This window comes from Sturnira hondurensis, unplaced genomic scaffold (assembly GCF_014824575.4).
Source record: "Sturnira hondurensis isolate 20B ecotype Veracruz unplaced genomic scaffold, ASM1482457v3 Scaffold0024152, whole genome shotgun sequence".
NCBI classification, from domain to species: domain Eukaryota; kingdom Metazoa; phylum Chordata; class Mammalia; order Chiroptera; family Phyllostomidae; genus Sturnira; species Sturnira hondurensis.
This window is the reverse complement of record NW_028096783.1, coordinates 8,624,030-8,643,696: the sequence shown is the minus strand read 5'-3', so window position 1 is coordinate 8,643,696 and position 19,667 is coordinate 8,624,030. Positions and strand designations below refer to the sequence as shown.

The 19,667-nt window shown below is 44.0% G+C and overlaps 1 protein-coding gene across 4 annotated transcripts in view; it reads right to left on the bottom strand.

The window, feature by feature from the left end:
• CDON (cell adhesion associated, oncogene regulated) overlaps nt 1–19,667 on the bottom strand; it is a 92,330-nt gene that overhangs the window by 23,000 nt on the left and 49,663 nt on the right. For all 4 annotated transcript variants that reach the window (XM_037038294.1, XM_037038297.1, XM_037038295.1 and 1 more), the window contains 7 exons: nt 18,015–18,304; nt 16,510–16,684; nt 14,630–14,758; nt 11,497–11,700; nt 8,087–8,268; nt 7,496–7,601; nt 2,949–3,071 (listed from right to left, as the gene is read on the bottom strand). In XM_037038294.1, coding sequence (XP_036894189.1) covers nt 2,949–3,071; nt 7,496–7,601; nt 8,087–8,268; nt 11,497–11,700; nt 14,630–14,758; nt 16,510–16,684; nt 18,015–18,304 — 1,209 coding nt within the window. The remainder of the gene's footprint in view (nt 1–2,948; nt 3,072–7,495; nt 7,602–8,086; nt 8,269–11,496; nt 11,701–14,629; nt 14,759–16,509; nt 16,685–18,014; nt 18,305–19,667) is intronic.

The window sequence follows — 19,667 nt, the reverse complement described above, 5'->3', positions numbered from 1 at the left end:
ATTCAGAGTGATGACAAAAGCTAACAACAGGGGAACTCAAACCCCCTTTTGCTCTGTCCCCAAACAAGATGCTCTTTGTGCCTTAAGTGTCGTAAAAAAGCAGCAGGGCAGAGGGGAGACAGCCTGGCCTCTGGGAGCAGACCGCCCAGGCCTTTGCCCGGCCCCACCACGTATCCACGGCTGTCTGACTTCCACCTCCACGCACAGTCTCTGCATGTGGAAAATGGGGTAATGAGAGCAGCCCCATCACAAGGTTGTAACGAAGAGGAAACGAGTTCATCCGTGTAAAGCACCGAGACTAGAGCCCCACACAAGGCAGTGTTCCGCTCTGTTAGGACGGTGACTCATTACACTGTATTTCACGTTACGGCACCTAAGGACCCACATGAGTGGAGTGGGCTTTTAAAGAATTGCCTCCAACATCATACCCGAGTTCCATTTTCTAGCAACTGGAACCAGACAGAGCAGAGCTGGGACCTGCACAGGAGAGGCCGCCTTTCCGAGCAAAGAGCTCTGCGGCCCTGAGAGCTGCACGAGGACTTGGCCGAGCCTCTAAAGGAAATTATGGTATGTTGGATTAAACAATCCTCAGGTCCCTGCCAATGCTAAAGAAAACAAACACGTTTCTGAGGCAAAATGGATGTGAGAGATTATGCATTAGAGACCATGATGACTCATAGGCAAGTCCTTCGATTTCTTCACTCTTTATTTACCCTTAATTTGTTCAAAAATTCTACCAAGCTTGACGATCTGGTTGCTAACCTCCGGCTAAAGTTAAAAACTTTTGCAGTGATGAGGCAGACATGCCCATTAGCATCAGTAAAAGACAGCTCGGAGTGTGAGATAAGAAAGGTGTCACGAGCCCTGGCTGGTGTAGCTCAGTGGATTGAGCGTGGGCCTTCGAACCACATGATCGAGGTTCGATTCCCAGTCAGGGCACACGCCTGGGTTGCAGGCCAGTTCCCGGCGGGGGACACATGAGAGGCAACCATACATTGATGTTTCTCTCTCTCTCTCTCTCCTTCCCTTCCCCTCTAAAGATAAATAAATAAAATCTTTAAAAAAAAAAGAAAGATGTCATGAGAAACATAAAGGTAGAGGAACGCAGTCTCACATACACATGGACTGACACCGAAAAACTTGGAGAGAAGTAAAGAAAATCTTGACAGTCTATGATCTTTGGGGTGGGGGAGGCAAGGATGGGCCTTCAGCACCTCGGGCATCCCCCAAACCTTCCTGAATTACTGAAGATGAGACAATCATTGTTCATGAGAACCTCAAGTCACTTCTTTCAAAGGTGTATTTCTATCTAATATGATCTATTTAAACATGCTAGGAGCTGTGTAAAGTCATTAGACACACTAAAAAGTCATTCAACACAAACGGTTAACATTTACAGAAGGTTTTCATGTTGCACTGATCTGAGCATCTGTGGGTATGACCTCTGAGTCCCCAGCAAGGTCAATGTGTGAAGCAGGCTATGACAGACCCGGCTCTGCTGTAATATTATTTAAACACAGCTATTTATTTCACTGTTATCTGTATTTTATGTTTTGCATGGCTAGATTCTTAAATGTTTGGTGGACAGAAATGATAAATTTCAGGAAAATAAGAAATCCCCATTAACACAGCAAAGTGTCTGATACAAGAAGGCACTTCAAAATGTGCTAACCAAATACAGTACAAAGTAAGTCTAGAGGTCTACGTGTATGTATAGGCTTAAATGTTGATGTAATGTGTGGGTCTACAGCAAGAAGACCCATAATTTAGAACCAAAAGACAGAACTAAGTCTTGGCTTAATAGTTCAACCTTTTGGACCCTCAGTTTCCTCATTTTTAATCAGGATACTAAAGTCACCTGTGGCAGATGCCAAAGGCTGTCCAATCTGTCCAACAGCCTCATTCTCCCACGCTCTCAGGCCCCCCAATTTTGTTTAGGTGTCCACTGAACCCCACGGAATCTGGAGTAGTTCCTGATCCGTCATCCACACCGGGAATAGGCTGGGAGGCACGTGACTGAGTTTTGGCCAATGAGACACTGGGGGAGCTGGGGCATCTACTAGAGGACTCTGGGAAATTTACCCTGGTTCTTAAAAATAGACATAAAGGAAAATGTCTCTTCTTCGGTCAGATTAATTGAGATTGATCACAAGTGCCTCTGATTTGTATCCACGTTGGCCATTTCTAGCATATCTTCCATTTTTTTTTATACATTAATTTCTTTTCTTTTTTTTAAATATTTTATTTATTTATTTATTTTTAGAGGGGAAGGAGAGAGGGAGAGAAACATCAATGTACGGTTGCCTTTTGTGCGTCTCCTGCTGGTAGTTAGCCTGCAAGGAACCGGCCTGCAACCCAGGCATGTGCCCTGACTGGGAATCGAACCGCGATCCTCTGGTTCGCAGGCCCGCGCTCAATCCACTGAGCTACGCCAGCCAGGGCTAGCATATCTTCCATTTTTAAAGATGGTAGTATATCAGCTCATCTGTGTGTATAGGCAGGTTGAGAATTTCAACTGAGAATTAGCGACTGCTGATTCTGAACTTCAGGACTACCCTGAATTACACGAGCTGTGTTATATGTATCTGCCACTCCAGAAACCACTTTAAACATAATGTTGCACTATCCTTAAAACTCTTACAGATTTTGTGTAGCATCCTAATTCTCACGGCAGTCTCAGGCACAGTCAGCAGACATCTCTGGTCTCCCGATGGGGAAAAGTGGAAGGGAAGCGGCTCACTCAGAGTGACAATTTAAATAAAGTGATCGATGCCTCTGCAAACTCCTTTTTGGACACGTGCTTTGGCCAACAGGTCCTACTTTTGTTTGGACAGTCTACACGTACACAGTGGGGAAAAGGCCCAGCATCACGGTTCCTGAGGAGTGATCCAGGGCTTGGAATCCCAGCCCTGTCCAGGGGGAGGGCACTAATCCCTGCCCCCGCTTACCTTTCGTCTCACAGATCATCACGTTACTAAAGTCGCTTTCGCCCCCTTCGTTGAAGCACTGCATTTTAATGTCATAGGAGGTCTCCGGCTGCAGGTGTCCGATCATGTGCCACTGCTTCGAGCCTAGACAGGAAAATACAAGATGAGCTGCACGTATCACGCAGCCTAAATGAGGCCGTCAGTATAATGAATGGCTTGATGATTTCAAACTGCGGTTGGAGCAGCGCCCACGACCAGAGTCAGTGTGTGTATACAAACATACTTAATGCAAGTATTTCAGTAACGCACCGCAGATACACCGTATTTCTATTACGTGGCATGAAAAAGAATGATAAAGAGATACACTGAATTAAAGCTACACCTGTGTGTTGAAAGTAAAACTTTGTTTCCTTACAAATAATTACTGGGGAGCCTTTTGCAAAATACATATTAACATTTTACAAAGGTAAAAAGAACCCCCAGGTACCCCGATCCTCTATTTCGGCCCTCTATCCATTCTGTCCACCTAGTGGGAAGCACTGTGATATGTGAGATCGGCCCATGGTGCCTTTCCCAGAACATGTGACCATTTACAAGACAGGCCTTAGCCACACTCTCCATTCCACTGTAGTGAACTCGACATGAACTGACATACAAACAAAGGCCTGAATGGTTCAGAATAACCAAAAAGCAAAATCCACCACGGAAGCTCTTGGCTCCTGCTCCTGCTGCTTCTTTTCTCTCGGGTCCCCAAACCACACGAGTCTCTCTAACAGAGCGATTCTGTGATTCACGGCGCTCGGCCAGCGTTTCATTTAGAAACGCCCCTCAGCTGAATGCTCGGTACAAATCACTCTCCATTTTACTTCCATGGGCCCGTGACAAACTTTAATAAATAGGACACTACTGCCAAATTTAATGAACTCTTCAAGCACCTTCCACCCCCCTTAGAAAATACCTCTTCAAACTGTTTCCACTATGCCTTGGAAACTCAACTATACCACCAACTGACTTTTTTTATTTTTTTAGATTTTATTTATTTATCTTTAGAGGGGAAGGAAAGGAGAGAAGGGGAGAAAGATCAATGTATGGTTGTCTGTCATGAGTCCCCTACTAGGAACTGGCCTGCAACCCAGGCATGTGCCTTCACTGGGAATCGAACCGCGATCGTGTGGTTCGCAGGCCCATGCTCAACCCACTGAGCTACACCAACCAGGGCTCTACCAAGTGATTTAAGAATTAATTAAAGGGGCAGAAAAAAAATCCCCACATTCATAGGCCAGATCTATTTGGCTGATGGGACGATAGCACCAGGCTCCTTTCCAATTCAACACAGACAAAAATATTCCTATCTGGAAACACAGCCCCTGCCCCAGGCCACCGACACAAACCCCCTCCCTCATGAAAACCCACATTTTATAAGATAAGCACCTGTTTGTTGGAGGATCAAGGGACTCCACAACAGGTTTCCAAGTGAGGACATCTGTGCCCCATTTATAAATGTAAAGAGAACCTTAAAAGAAATTTGACTCAAAATCTGCTTGTGACTAGAACAGACCTATTTCTAAATTCCAGAATCTTTCTTAAAAACTTCTATTTTTTTCTTTACCCTTAGGTCTTACCTAGTTCAGCCCTACACTTACCTAATTATAAACATTCTCTTAAACATTTACTACACTAGATTTAACATTTTCCTTTCACAGCAGTTGTAAAAATGGAATTATACTAAGCTTCTGGTATGTTACTAATAAGAGAAATGTTAAAATAATAGATTAATATTCCATTGCATTATTAGGTTGAAAATCAAAAGGCAATTTTCTCCTCAAAGGACATTTTACAAAAGTCGAAAAACCAAAAGCACACACTTACAGATCAACCAGCTGATTACTCTGATTTATTTGGAACTCCACTTTGTAAGATAAAAATATCCAGAAATAAAGCATTAGGATGTTACAAACATTTACAGTTGGTTTAAATGTGGAACTTAATTCAGAAATAGGATAACTTGATATAATTGTCCTCTTACTGTATTCTTTAACAATGTGAGTTCCACTTTTTTTTCAAAAGCTTAAACAATTTTGAGTGAGTACACATAAGTAATCTAAACCTTTCCTTTAAAGACAGCTTTACATTCAAAGGATAAACACTTTTGTTCCTTGGTTTGGGAGAACAGGCCGATAGTTGCTCACTGCCACAAAAAGAATTCCAAACGCATAAACTTGAAAATAAGAAATAAGCAAATTACACAGCACAGCGAAGCCCACTTAAACATCTGACTGCTCCATCTATTCCGTTTGTAAACAAGCTCTCGGGGAACCGCCAGGCTGAACGCACATTCACAGACTTGACTACTGGGCACAAAAGCTCCTCTGAAGTCAATTCCCAGTTCCACACTCAATACTCACGTCACACCGGCTTGTAAAAGTTCACAGGTCTAACTGCAGAATAGAGCTGAAAACTGTTCATCAGTGGCTCTAGAGAGAACCAGGAGGGGTGGGGAGACAGCGGGAGACAGAGAGGGGTTTACATTTGCCTTGTTTAAAACTATTCGAGCAAATGTTTAATCTCTGTCCAAAGATTTTAAAAGTAAAAACCGGAGACAGCCCTGCTCTCCCACTCCAGCTAAACTAAAATGAGGGCTTCACTAGAACTAAACTGAATGAACAATTCTTTCCATTTGTCTTTTGAAATAGCTTTTTGGGGAAGTCAAATATGTAAGGAGAAGTGCCCAGCACTGTACAGCTCACTGGATGGCCACAAACTGGTCGCGCTGCCTGTGTCGTCAGCACCTGAGGAGGGCCCTTCGCCTGCTTCCTCCAGGCCCGCCTCCCTCGAGGCGGCTCCTATGTCGACTTCACAGATTGTTTTGCTACTAACAATTATCTTTCTACGTTTCCCCAATTCCTTATGTTTAAAGCAAATTTTAGAGACTGATTTCTAATTTTTGGATCAAGAGGAACAATTTCATTCAACAAATATTTACTGAGCACCTACTACGTGCCAGGAATGAAAACTCAGATGATACATTTTTCACTATATTACAAAAGTAATTCCATTGGATAAACACCAAGAGGAAAGCTACAATATTTAAAGAAACATGATATGTAGAGCATATTCCAAGTAATTTATTATAAAACTACTTATAACAAAAACTATATGCAGTATTAATTGTCAGGAGGGCATACGAAAATAAGCTTGGCCAGGGCAATTTTTCTGACATGGTCCATTAGGACACTAATATTTCAAATAATCAGAATCTTGGAGTGAAAAAAAAAACCTTGAAAGAAGCCTTCCTCCCAAAGCAAGAATCCCTTCCAAGATACTACTGAGAGCACTTCCAAAACTAGGGGATTGATTATTTTATGAGAAAACCTGTGTTAGAAATGCTAGGTGAGACGGTTCTTCCTTTGTTCTCTTTCATCTCAACTGCCTCTCTTCCAAACGCCTGAGTTCTTCTCCCACCTGGCTGTCTATGAATATCTGAAGACACCTCTCATGTTGCTTGGTAGTCGGCTTTTTCCCAGCCTGATCGCCCCAGACATTCCATTGTTTTTTCGGACTCCATTCATTCACTCATTCATTCATTCACTAGTAAACCCTTCACCATCGTATGGGATGGGGACACAGCACTGGGAGAAAGGCCCCTTGCCCACAGGAGGTTAACATTCAGTAGCGGACAAACTTTAAGCAAATAATTTCATACACACATACACACATACATAATTCCATACACACATACACACATACATAATTTCACACACACATACATACATCTATGATAAATTCCTATGAAATATAGAACACGTGATTAGAAATTAAGTGGGAGGAGGGTGTCTGAGAGAGAAATATTTGAGCACACAACAGAGAAAACTACAGTCTCAAGATAAGGCCTCAGGAGACGAGCAGGGATGGCCTCCTGCCACGGTCCTGAGGCAAGAAAGCTCTTGGTGCAACACAGGAGACGGAAACAAGGCCAAGTGTGAGAGAAGACAGAGTGAGGAAGGAGGAGGTGTGTGAGACAGGGCTGCGGGTGTGGCGGGGCCGGCCAGACCACCTGGGGCCTTCGGACCACAAGCAGAGTTCTGGGTTATATTGTACACACAGAAGAAAGGCAGTTTCAATGCCGTTCCCCAGAATGGTGGTTTTCCTCTGCGTACATTCCGATTTCTCGGCATCTCTAGGAGGACAACACGCTCAAGACGCCATCTTTCTCGTACAAACTCCAGTGGAACCGGAGACGGAGACATCACCTTTTTAAATACAGCTAGAAGTCGCAGCTGATTTCCATACACAGGTGACCATTCATTTAAACAAAAACTATTTGCCGATGAACTACTGACACATCCTATCTCCCCCACACTTTGTAGCTGACAATTCTCAAAAGCAAAATGTAAGCTGCTATATATATTAAGGTGAAAAATTACTGTTCTTTAGAAAACATTACAAGTAATAGTACACGTACTGTTTAATGTTACTGTACCTTAACCTAAGACTGTGTTTTTCGTATTTATAAGCCCCCTCCCTCCAAAGCTCCTCCACAGGGACCCCAGCTTGCCAGTGGGTCTTACCTTCGACAATGTCCCTCTTGTAATCACTGTCATTGTCACTATCTGTTGGCCGGTAATAAATATAAAATCCTTGAATGGGGGTGTCATTGTTAATTGATGGAATGTACTAAAAGAGAGAAGCAAAAGCTTGTCAAAGACAAACATAAATTAAACTTTCAAGTCCATTAGGGTTTATTTATGTGTGTGGTAATATTTCTCTAGACTCATTTTGCAAATATCTTTGATGGCCATTTTAAATTTAATTCAAGAGTACTCAAAAGGTATTAAAGACATTAGGTTTACTGCAGGGCTCATAAAAATACAGTAGTATATTTCACAAGGTTCAAAGGCGTAAAAACACATTTGTTTCAGAATGAATAAATTATGAAATGGCAATTAATTTAACCCTCGGAGGAGAGCAGAGGTACAATAATTTTATTTTTAACCCGCCCCATTTATAATATGTGCTTTTTAGACAGATATGTGTATCCTTCAATTCCCTCACTTTAAAGTACAAAACTTCACTGTTCACGGTATCATGTGACAAGAATGTGAAACTGTCAACAAGGCCGAACCAGAGAACTTGTGCGTCAGGGAGATCATTTCACTCACCGTCCACTTGAGCATGATCTGAGTGTCGCTGACGGCCTCTGTGTACACAATGTGAGGGCCGGCCACAGGGCGGCGGGAGTAGCGGTTGGGGAACCCCGCCACCTGGTAAGGACGGGATGCCGAGCTCCGAAAACTCTCACCATAATGGTTGATAGCAATGACTCTGAATTTGTATGTGGAACCTTTGGAGGAGACAAAAACACCCAGAATTTTAAATAGCTGTGATAAGACGACTGAAGGTACAATACTCAAAATGAGGCAACTGTGCTGTACCAGTGACATCCTCTGAAGCCTGTATGGTTAATAGATTTCAACCCACTTGCCAACTTCTACCGACTGGTGGTAGGTACTCAACAGATTGTGTTCAAAGTTCCAAACCTAAATACCATGAGAGACTAATGATGTCTGTCAGGGAAGGGGGCGGGCAGAGAACAGGAAAGAGAACATTTGCTCCTTTACCATCCAGTTCTTACACCCATCAAATACAGTATTAGCTGAAGTACCTGTGAGCAAAACCAGGTGTTTTTTTTTCCCCTCTGAAAGAAACAACTGAAGCAAGTTTAATATAGTGAATCCATTTATAAAAAGGTGCTGTTTGGGTTATGTCACTGATTTCACCAGTAACAAGATGAGAGGGAGCAGATTTAAACTACAACAGAAGATACTTATTTGTATTGGACTTAAGAACTTAAAAAAAAAACCACTAAGGGTGGTGAGTTTCTAAAAATCTGGAGTCTAAAAAATAAAGTAGGCCCCTAAAGCAAGTTTCATAATAGCTCAAAGATAACCACTGGACTTCTGGAGACCATGGTTTCCATCTGAAAAATATCACTTAGCTTCACACACATTTAAAACCGTCACCTTCTTGATGGGCTTTGAGTGGAGATGATGAAGTAGGTAAACGCTGTACTGGCGTCCTCCCATGGCCACATCAAAATGACAACTACACAACAGAAAAACCATCATTGAGAACAGCCTAAAATCTAACTGAACAGAAGTTCCACAGCTAAGGATACACAGAAGAAGCCGCACTGAGACTGGTAGGGGGAGCAGAGGCACAGAACAGGCTGGACCCACATCCACACATGGCGGTTAAACATCAGGAGGGATATCTCAGCTGCAGAGACAACATAACGCATATCAACACCTGCATTATGAGGGTACCTAAAGGAGAAGGCAGAGAGCAAGGGGTTGAGAACCTAGTTGAAAAAATAATGACTAAAAACTTCCCTAACCTGGTGAAAGAAAAAGACACACAAGTCCAAGAAGTGCAGAGAATCCCAAACAAGATTAACCCAAAGAGGTTCACGCCAAGACACATTATAATTAAAATGTCAAAGGTTAAAGACAAAAAGAACCTTAAAAGCAGCATGAGGAAAGCAGGTAGTTACCTACAAGGGAGCTCCCATAAGACCAGCAGCTGATATCTCAACAGAAACTGCAGGCTAGTAGGGATTGGCATGAAACATTCAAAGCGAGGAAAAGCAAAGACCTACAACCAAGTCTACTCAGCCCAGAAACCTATGATTTACAACTGAAGTCAGAGGAAGAGCTTCCCACACAAGAAATAGCTATTACAAGAAATGTTAAAGGGCCTTTTTAAGAAGATAAATAATATAAACAATAAAATTGCAATAAATATGTATCGGTCAACAGTTACTTTTAATGCAAATGGATTAAATACTCCAATCAAAAGACACAGGGTGGCTGAAGGGATAAGAAAACAAGACCCTAACACACAGGCTGTCTACAAGAGACCCACCTCAGAGCAAATGACACACACAGACAAAAAGTAAAGGAATGAAAAAGATATTTCATGAAAATGGAAACAAAATTAGAAAGGTGGAGTAGCAATACTTATTCCAGACAAAACAGATTTTAAAACAAAGGCTATAACAAGACACAAAAAAGGACCCAGCAATCCCACTTCTGGGTTTTTGCACAAAGAAACCCAAAACACTAAACCAGAAGGACATATGTGGCCTCATGTTCACTACAGCATTATTTACAATGGCCAAGATATCTCTAGGACGGTTCTCATCTGTCAAGAGATGAGTGGAGGAAGAAGGGGTGCAGACGCACAACGGAATATGACTCAGCCACAAAACGGAATGAGAACGTGCACTGCAACAACATGGATGGACTCAGAGGGCACCGTGCTGAGTGAAGGAAGTCAGACAGAGACAGACACATACCATATGATTTCACTTATATGTGGAATCTAAAAAAAAAATACATGGACAAGAATAGAAACAGACTCACTGAAACAGAGAACATTTTGGCAGCTGCCAAACGGGATGGGGATTGAGGGGATGGGTGAAAGAGGTGAAGGGACTGAGAAGCAGAGATGGGTAGTCACAGAACAGTCATGGGGATGTGACGTGCAGCACATGGAACACGGTCAATAATGTCATGGTAACGACGTGTGGTGTCAGGCGGGTCGTAGGCTTATTAGGACGATCATTTCGTGAGATAAATATCTACTCACTGGGTGTTACCCCTTAAATTAATACCATATTGTATATTAACTGTATTTAAAAAAAATTTACTTTTTAAAAAACCCTGCTGCCTTCTCCCAACTACACCTACATCATGTCTGTAGGTTCTTATGTTGCCTGTTTAGACAAACACAGGTGTTTGCTACTGAAGTATATGTAAAGGTCCATAAACAAAAGTGGTCATGAGATGTAGACGGATAAAATGTGTTTGTCTTTTGCAGTTTAATTTTTCCACAAAGCCTCAAGATACTGGGGGTGGGGAGCACTGCTCTGCTGGAGCAAGACTTAGAGGGTAGGGTGTTCGGTGCTGCCTCACTTCCATGAGAATAAGCACCAAGTGTACCTAGTACTTGGTACCTACTAGGTACCAAGTGTACCTAGGCTGAGACGCATCAGCAGATCACACAACTGTCACCAGATAGCAACTCTCCTCTTAAAATACTTATTCATATCAAATCGCATACACAACTGCAAAGATGCCACCCACAACACTGCTTCTACTCATCTGCAGTTAGAAATCATCTGAAACCCAGAAATAAAAAATGGGTTAAGTGAATTATGATATACTTATTTGGCAGATACACAGTTATTAAAAGTTGAGTTTTTAAAGAATATTTAATGATAGTGAGTGATGCATATATGATATAATATGGGGAAAACTGATCAAGCAATGTTTATGGCATGATCCTAGTTTATATTAAAAAGAAAAAAAGACACATACCCAAATATAAACAATGATTATATTTGGATAGGTGGGTTTCAGGTGACTTGCTCTCCTCTTCATATTTTATTTTCAAAGTTTTATGCAATAAGTTTGCATTATTTTAACAAGTAAAACTATACAGTTATTGAAAATATGCAGCAAAAGTCAGCACTGATGATTTAAAAAAGAAAATGTTTCAATATCACTACCTGGTTCTAAAGTTCGAACTTCCACGGAGAGTCTGGAGGGAGAGATATCTTCAGCTGCCACGAGCCAATCACTCGTCCCCATCCGTTTATACTCCACCTTGAAGGCAGTGATTGGAGAACCCCCATTGGCCCGAGGGATCCAAGTGACGTAGACGGACGTCTCAGATGCAGTGGAGATGGTAGGCCGATCAGGGGCCTCCGGAACTGAAAGTGGAAACATTCACTTCAATAACCCACAGTGTCAAAGACAAGAAAACTCAAACCAAAGGGACAAGTGCCCAACATCATTTAATTGAAAGTTCTTCAAACTTTGCCAGAGTTAATAATGTATCTTCCTGTCCTCTGTTAAAAGGCCATGAAATAGACAAAGACAGGAAATACAAGAAAGAAAAGGAAAAATAACCTACAAACTTGATGACTGTCTCTGAAAAACTGAATGTTAATGAGTATGATCATTGTGACCACGCTACTTTGGATTTGTGGCTGAAACTGTGTCTAAGTAATTATTATTGGGTGCTTCAAGTCTGATTGTGGTTATAATTTACAGTAAATTTTCAAAATTATGTGTTATCTTACGTAAATATTTTGTTCAGCCATCCAAGCTGTACAGAACACCTTCACCAAACAATCTACAGATTATGATATTAGTTGTTACTGTCCCTCAAGCCTGCGGGACTGCTACTCCGGAACACAGACTGCAGGCAGTAAACAGGTCAGACCCGACCCATGGGATCAATACTGACAATAATGGAGAGAACGCTGCTCAGGACAAAAGTGGGAAGACAGGACTCATAGTCAGAGAAAACTGCTAACAGACGACCCACAGGGTCATCCACATGAACGTGTAGGAAAAGGGGGTCAAAGGCCCATGTCCAGCAGTTTCCAGTTTGAGCTGCCACAGGGAGGGGAGGGGATGGCCTGACCCACGGATCAGGTGGTCTGGGGCTGCGGCCCATGGAAAGGCCAGCCACTGGGGCCAGGTGCCTAACTCTTCCTGCTGACCAAGCGACTCTGTGCTCCTAACTGGCTTCCCACCTCGTTCTTATGAGAAAAGGATGCTGTTAGGAACAACCTGGTCTATGTGACAGTCACATCACAAGTTAGTACACTGCCCCTCAACTGTGAACTTTGTAACAACGGGCTCTCCTTTGGTGCGCTGAGAATCAGGTTTCTGGAGCTGGAACAGGAAGGACCCCCTGGGGCCCTGGTGACATTTCTTGGGTGGAGTCACCAGGTGGCCCTGTCTCTGTCTAGCCCGTGCCACGCTTGTGAAGCAGCACCCTCTGTCTCAACACCTCTCCAACCCAGACACAAATACAGAACAAAATTACGCTGCCTATGTTACTTGTATGGAGAAAAGTGTGGCATTTAGACATGAATTGCTTAATGATAAAAGGAGGAATATATTCAAAGCAGGCAGCGTTCAGAGGTACTTACTGTAGTCCTTCAAGTCAGAAAGCAATGGAAACAGAACGAATAGAACGGTGTTAGTAAATGTCTTTTAAAATACTATGTTCACCACACAACTTCCTTATGCTGATTTATATGGGGTTAAAACTCATTAAAGAACACTGCAGTTTGAATAGGAAAAAAGTTATTAGGTGAAAAAAATCTCCACAAACAAGAATATCTTCAATATCTAAAAGAACTGGCACGGGCAGCCTGCATTTGAAGCGCAGGCCTTCCAGGTTCTGGATGCTTTCAGACAGGCGGCGGTGACCGTGCTGAGTCTCAGTTTCCGACTTGGTGAAACAGAGAACGCCGCCTTCTCCATGAGCTTGTCATGGTGATTAGTAAATCACTTCTCACGGTTATCTCTGCTGGACAACGCCAGACTCACGATTTCCACCGCTGCCTCCGTCATCTTCACCTGGAAACTCTCACGGCCTCTCTCGGCGAACGGGCCCTCGCTGCCCGAGCCCAAGCACCGCATCTCTCCCCCTCATTCAGTGTGGACCGGACCGCCTCAATCTGCCATCCTCCTCTGTGTCCTCGTTGGACACGGAAGGATCTCCATTCACACTGTCACTGTCCTCATTCCTTCTCCAGCCTCATTGTTGGCCGTTCCTCCTGTCTCCCTCTTTAAAATACTTCAGAGTTCTTTCCAGCTTTCAGGGAAAGATTACGTTTTTAAGTACATGACACAAGGCACCCGCCCATCTCCCCCACTCTACCATCATTCCACACAGCAACCAGTCACACTAATGCAATCTCCTACCTCTAATCTCTGAATGAAATGGGACATGTCATTCACACGCCATTCACACGTCTCTTTGCACAAAGAGCTGCCTTTGCCTAGAACCTCTCTTTCTGTCTCTCCATCAGCTACACAGTCTTTGAGGCTCGGCCCAGGGGGGCTCTCTCACCAACACGTGGCCTCCTCTCTACCAAATGGGTGATTCCGACAGTTCTCTTGTGAGCTCAGAACACCAAGTGCAGAATCTCAGACACAATGAGTCCACATCACTGTCAGGGGTTCCTTTGTCCACATTATCCACGACATGGCTACTGGTTCAGTTGCCGGTATCAGCTGTAAACTTCTCATAGGCGAAATTTATTTTATCTCTGTTGCTCCAGCATTTAGGACAGACAGGGTCTGCCACTGTAACTGTAGAATTGATAACTGTGAAATTTATACACTAAAAAGACATCTTCCAGAGATTTTACTGCAACAGTATTTAAAAACCATAAGATTGGCAAGCGAGAGCAATAAAACTGAGTGTGACCTATAATCATTCGATTAAAAAAAACCCTCTAAATCTTACTGTAGGTACTACCATATATTTTAATAAGTCATCAGAAAAAAGGCAGGCTTACAGAATTCAAAATACAAATTTGGTCTCCTTGCTAGAGAGGAGACAGCAACATCCTTTTTGTGAGTTATAACCACTTATCACCAGGTGTTTTTCATCCGAGTGTACTATCTTAAATACCAAGCATGACAAGGGGTTGCCAGGATTTGAATATGACAGGACATTGAAGAAAAGGGTGGAAATAGGACCTAGAGGAGCTACAGGCAGAACAGAATCTGAACGATAAACCAACACCTGGTCCCACTCGGATCCCCAGAGAATCTGAACCAGGTGGCAACATAGACAGACAAACAGAAGGAGCACGTGAAGGCCCCCCTCACCTCCACTGTGCCTCGACGGGTCAGTCAGGACCGCCCCAAAGTGCTCCGCTGCCTCTGAGACCACCGGGCGCCGAGGGACGCCCGCAGGGGGAGAGGATGCCTGGGCACTCTTCGATGAGGCCGTTTTCTCTGGAAAGTTTTAAAAAACACACTGTCACATACGCCTCTATGTACTTGCGAAGTAAGAAATGCTCCCGTGAAATTCAACTGGCAGGTAGAGGTAGATAAACGAACTTAGCTGTTACAGTGTCCAAACTGAAGACCTACAGGGCAAATACTTAGCTACTCTGAGGCACTGACTTTAAAAACTACTTGTCTTTTTCCAGTACCTTAAAGGGAAAAGTAAAATGTGTCTTTCTTCACAGGCTAACTTTAATTTACACATAGAAAAATCAACACATGAAAAAGTCAAGTGACTAGGGGAGAAGTTTTTAAACTACTTGTCCATTTTTCTTTCCACTGGACATACTTCTTAATTCTAAAACATAAAATTCATTATTACGGGGCTTCTGGTTAGTTTCTTCACAGGAAAACTGTTGTGTTAAGTTTTAAAATTTCAAGAGGCAAACAGTGAAACTGGGTGGTTATTTTAAAGCTGAAATACATGATGATTTGGTAATTATAGGTCAGCCTCTATAAATAATTAAGAGTGATAAAAACTAACTCAAAATACGTTTCAAATAAATAGTCATTATTCTTCTGGCCAGTTGCAGAAACTAGAGGAAAGGGTCTTTTTCAAAAGCCAGTTGGTAATGTCTTCTCAACCCTCACACTGCCTGTTCTCACTGGGCCAAGAGGAATCACTCCTCCGCCCAATCCCCGTCCCTGCTCACTGAAGTCTTCTTCTTGACCACCTACGGGCAAGCTACGAGGGCCTCCTCCATCAGGCCTCCCCACAGAGAGACTGTCCTGTCTCTGAGCACCGCTGGCACTTTCTCTGTCACTCTTTCCTAGCGCTTACCACTCCCGGCCCCTGCCTAGGCCCTCGCCTCCTCCTTGCCCTGCAGCCCAAAGTGTCTGCTGGAACACACCGCAGGTGGTGCTACAACTCTGCTCAAATTCCTGCCCCATTTCTGACAAGGTGCCCTGTTTCTGACGAGGTGACGAGGGCCACTCTGTCACCTACCTGAGTGTTCTCCTCACTTACTTTGCTCCCATCACGGTGGCCCCCTCAGTGTCCCAAGGGCACACCAAGCACAGCCCACCCCAGGGCCTTTGCACTTGCTAGTCTTGCTGCTGGGATGCCCTCCCCGAGATGGCCACGTGGCTTTCCACGTCGTCACCTTAATGTTCTGCTCTGCTGTCGACGGCTACCTCCGTTGACTTCTCCAGCTACCTCCCTAAGCGATGACCCCTGCTACGCCACCCACTTCCTATATCCACCCCCTAATTCATTTTTCTCATTAACATTCACCACCTTCTCACATACTTATAACTTAGGCATGCATCTCTCCCAACTAGAAGGTAAGCTCCATGAGAACAAGTTTTGCCTGTTTTGTCTATTGCCAGGCAGGCACATGGAAGCCATTCAGTAAACATTAGCTGAACTGAAATTCTGCTTTGTAGTTGGTACTCACGCACAGGTCTCAACTTTCTTAGCAAAGTAAACGCTCCAGAAGGATGGATTGTTTTGCTCATCTTTGTTCTCCCTGCGTCACCTACCCTAAGGCCTTATCCACCATAAGCTCTCAAAAACATTTGTGGAATATTGGGTGAAATGGAAAAATACAACCACCCAATGTGGCCCCAAAAGGCACCGTAATAGGCTTATCTAATGAATTTATACATAAGAATCTCTACTCCCCAAAAGGATACTTAGTAATGGCGTGGCATGAAGACAGCCGGCTCACTCCCTCTTAAGAAAGATGACACTCACTCACCTTTGCTAGTTCGGAAGGTGAGCATGGCAGGCTGCCCCTCACCCGCTGCGCTTCTCGCCACCATCAACACTTCGTAGAGGCTGGACGGCTCCAGCTCCGTCAGACGGAGCTCGTTTTCACTTCCTGGGACTCGCACGGTGTGCCAGCTCCCCGCCACGCCAACACCGTCGTCCAGCTGCTCGAGGGAAAACCGGCCATTGGGGAAAAGGAGACGGGAGGCAGAAAACACTCCCATTCAAATCTGATAAAAACTAGAAGTCATTCAGATCCAGCTGAATTTTGGGAAGTGATGTACCATTTGAAATATGAGGTGCAATATTTCTTCATACTCAGAAACAGAAAGAGGCCTGCAGCAAGGACTCAGGAATTCTCCCTGCGGAGACTCCCGGCTCTGCTCCTCACCACTAACTTAGGGCCTCCGGCAAGTCCTTTGGTCTCCCCGAGTTTGTCCCCTTTGCTTGTAATGGAAACAACACTCCTTCCTCACTGGGCAAATGGGAGAATACACGAAGTATATAACAATGTGTATTAGTGACAGTCTATAAGGTATATAATAAACCAGAATACGTATGTTTGTGCGTATATGGATTATAAAGCTATGTACTATAGATTTCTACCACTCTTGCTTCACTCCTTGCCACTGTTCAATGTGTGTTGCATGAACTGGATTTAAAAGAGATCCAATCCATTGTGTCTCTGTTCACGGAACCCCGAGACCACATTATATGGAAGTTTTCATGCGGCTAAGAACGCCAGAGAAACTTCCTTCATCTAAAATCAGGTTAGAAACGATAAACAAACTTTCAAATCTTATGATGTTGATTTTTCCAGATATTACAACTATTATTATCAAGTAATGGATACCCAAATGTCTTGAACAAAGAAAATTATTTTTCAATTAGTACATCTCTTTCTGTTTCATTTGCCCGCTAGTCTTATCAAACAGGGGAGAGTTTCACAGTTTGCTTTAATACGCACCTCTGGAGGGAAAACATCTGAAAAATTGGCCATGGGGACCAAAGTTCACCGTAATAAAGAACCAAACAATGTAAGATTCTAATACAATTGAGAAGACAACTTGAAATGCAAAGAACTGTCAGAAATCATACCAGAGGACTTGTTCAAAAAGTTGTTTTCAGTAAGAAAATGCTTTATTTGGTAAATAAACTGTATACTCCTATGGCAGAGGGGCGACTGACTTTTTTGAAGTGGTTTATACAGTTTTATACCCAAGGGATTAAATAAAATGTCTGATTAAAAAATGTGGAGAAGTTACCAGGTTCTTAGAATCCCAACTTGGGGGAACGCTGTTTATATTTCATTCTTAATACTTTTCTAAGCTGGCAAATCCAGCTGGGACATTTCTCCCAAACTCACTCTCCCGGACACCTTGCTCTCTTTCCTGCCACTCCCGCAAAGGAAAACGGAGTAAGTATGTGGTGCACACGGGGAGGGCGTGAGGAAAATAAGTAAGAAGTAAGAAGTACTAAGTAAGAAGACATTACCTTTCGATACTTCACAAAATAGGCGTTGATGGGCAACCCACCATCCTTCCCCGCCCTCCAGACCAGGCTGTACGTGTCTGGTGTGGGGGTCTGTGGGGGGCTCAGAATGATGGGGGCATCGGGGACTGAGGCACCACTAGCGTTTTTCTCTGACGGTGGTCCCACTGCCCTGGAAGGTTCCTGCACTGGAAGTGAGCTCCGTAATTCAGGTGCTGAACCACCTCTTTTAGCATTCTGAGTGGCATCAGAAGGCGAGACTATTCCTGGTTTTGTATTTGTTTCAGAAGGAACTGCAGAGGGAGGGGGACGGGGCGGGGGGAGAGAGAGAGGAGACGGCTTGAGAAATGCATTATTTCAGTGTCTTCCATACAGAGGTCTAACTGCCTGCCCTCACTGATACAATTCGAGCCCTAGACATTAAAGCTGCTAACATTTCTGTGTATAATTCACGGAAACTTCCTGCCTCCAGCGACTGCCTCCTATTCAAGAAGGAGCAAATTAACTGTGTACAAAATCAATTACGTGATACAGCAGTTTAGTGGTTTAAAGGATACTATTTCTTCCTTGCTCTACACTAGCATTCCCACCTGTTACAACTACTTGCTAGCTCAGCTTCTGAAGATGTTAAGTGGAGAACATGGTGCTTGAACTCTGTTGGTATATGAAACACAAGGAGCTGCAATCCCGTGGGAACAAGGAAGGGGTCAGGTGGTAAGCTATGGCCGGCCTACCGTGTCGCAGGTCTCCAGGGACACCTCTCATTATGCACTCCCCTGGGCAGTGTCCCCCGCACCCCGATGCTGAAGGTGGGCTGGCCCTGTGACTGGCCTCAACCAGCGGAAGGGAGAGGTGAGGCTGCGCCCTCCCAGGCACAGCATGAAGAAGACCTGGCACTTCTGGCTTTGTGCTGCCTCATACAGACGTCCCAGGCACCCCTGTGGAGAGACCCACTACATGCAGAGAGACAGCGAGGGCAGTCGGGATGGCTTTGGTCCTTGCAAAGGTGCTGCACACGGGAGTGGAGCCGCTTTGAACGTCCCAGCCCTGGTGCCATCTGATTACAATGGCGTGAGAGACCCCAAGTAAGGCCAGCAGAGCGCCCGGCTGCACCTGGATGACCCACGGGACTGGAAGGGAGAATAAAGCAGCTGCTGTTCTGCATCTTTAGTCTTTGGGGGCGGTTACTCGGCGACAGATAACTAACGTGCCCATCATACACACGGAGACCAATCAATCTCCACTCAAGAAGAGGGGAGAGGTGAGACGAAACTGGCAGAGAAAAAGGAGTTCACTTATTTCCAAACAAGCCCTGCACCTGGAGAAAACTGAAGGAGGTTAAAAAACACTGCCAATCTAAAGAGAAAATGCAGACGGCCTCGATACTTACTACTAGAAGCATGCGGAATACACAGAGGAAGGTAAAAATAATTTATCTGCACTGAAACACCTAATAGGTTGTGTACATCAAAAATTACTGGGTGCCTATGCACCAGGCATTGTGTTAGATATTAATAAACATGTAGTCTCACTGAATCCTCAAAACAGCATTCTTAGAGAGTAACAGCACTCCCACGTCACAGCAAGAAATTAGGGTTCTGGCGGTGAGGTGGCTACGGCTCGCAGAACGCCAGCAGTGCCGCTGTGGGACAGCAG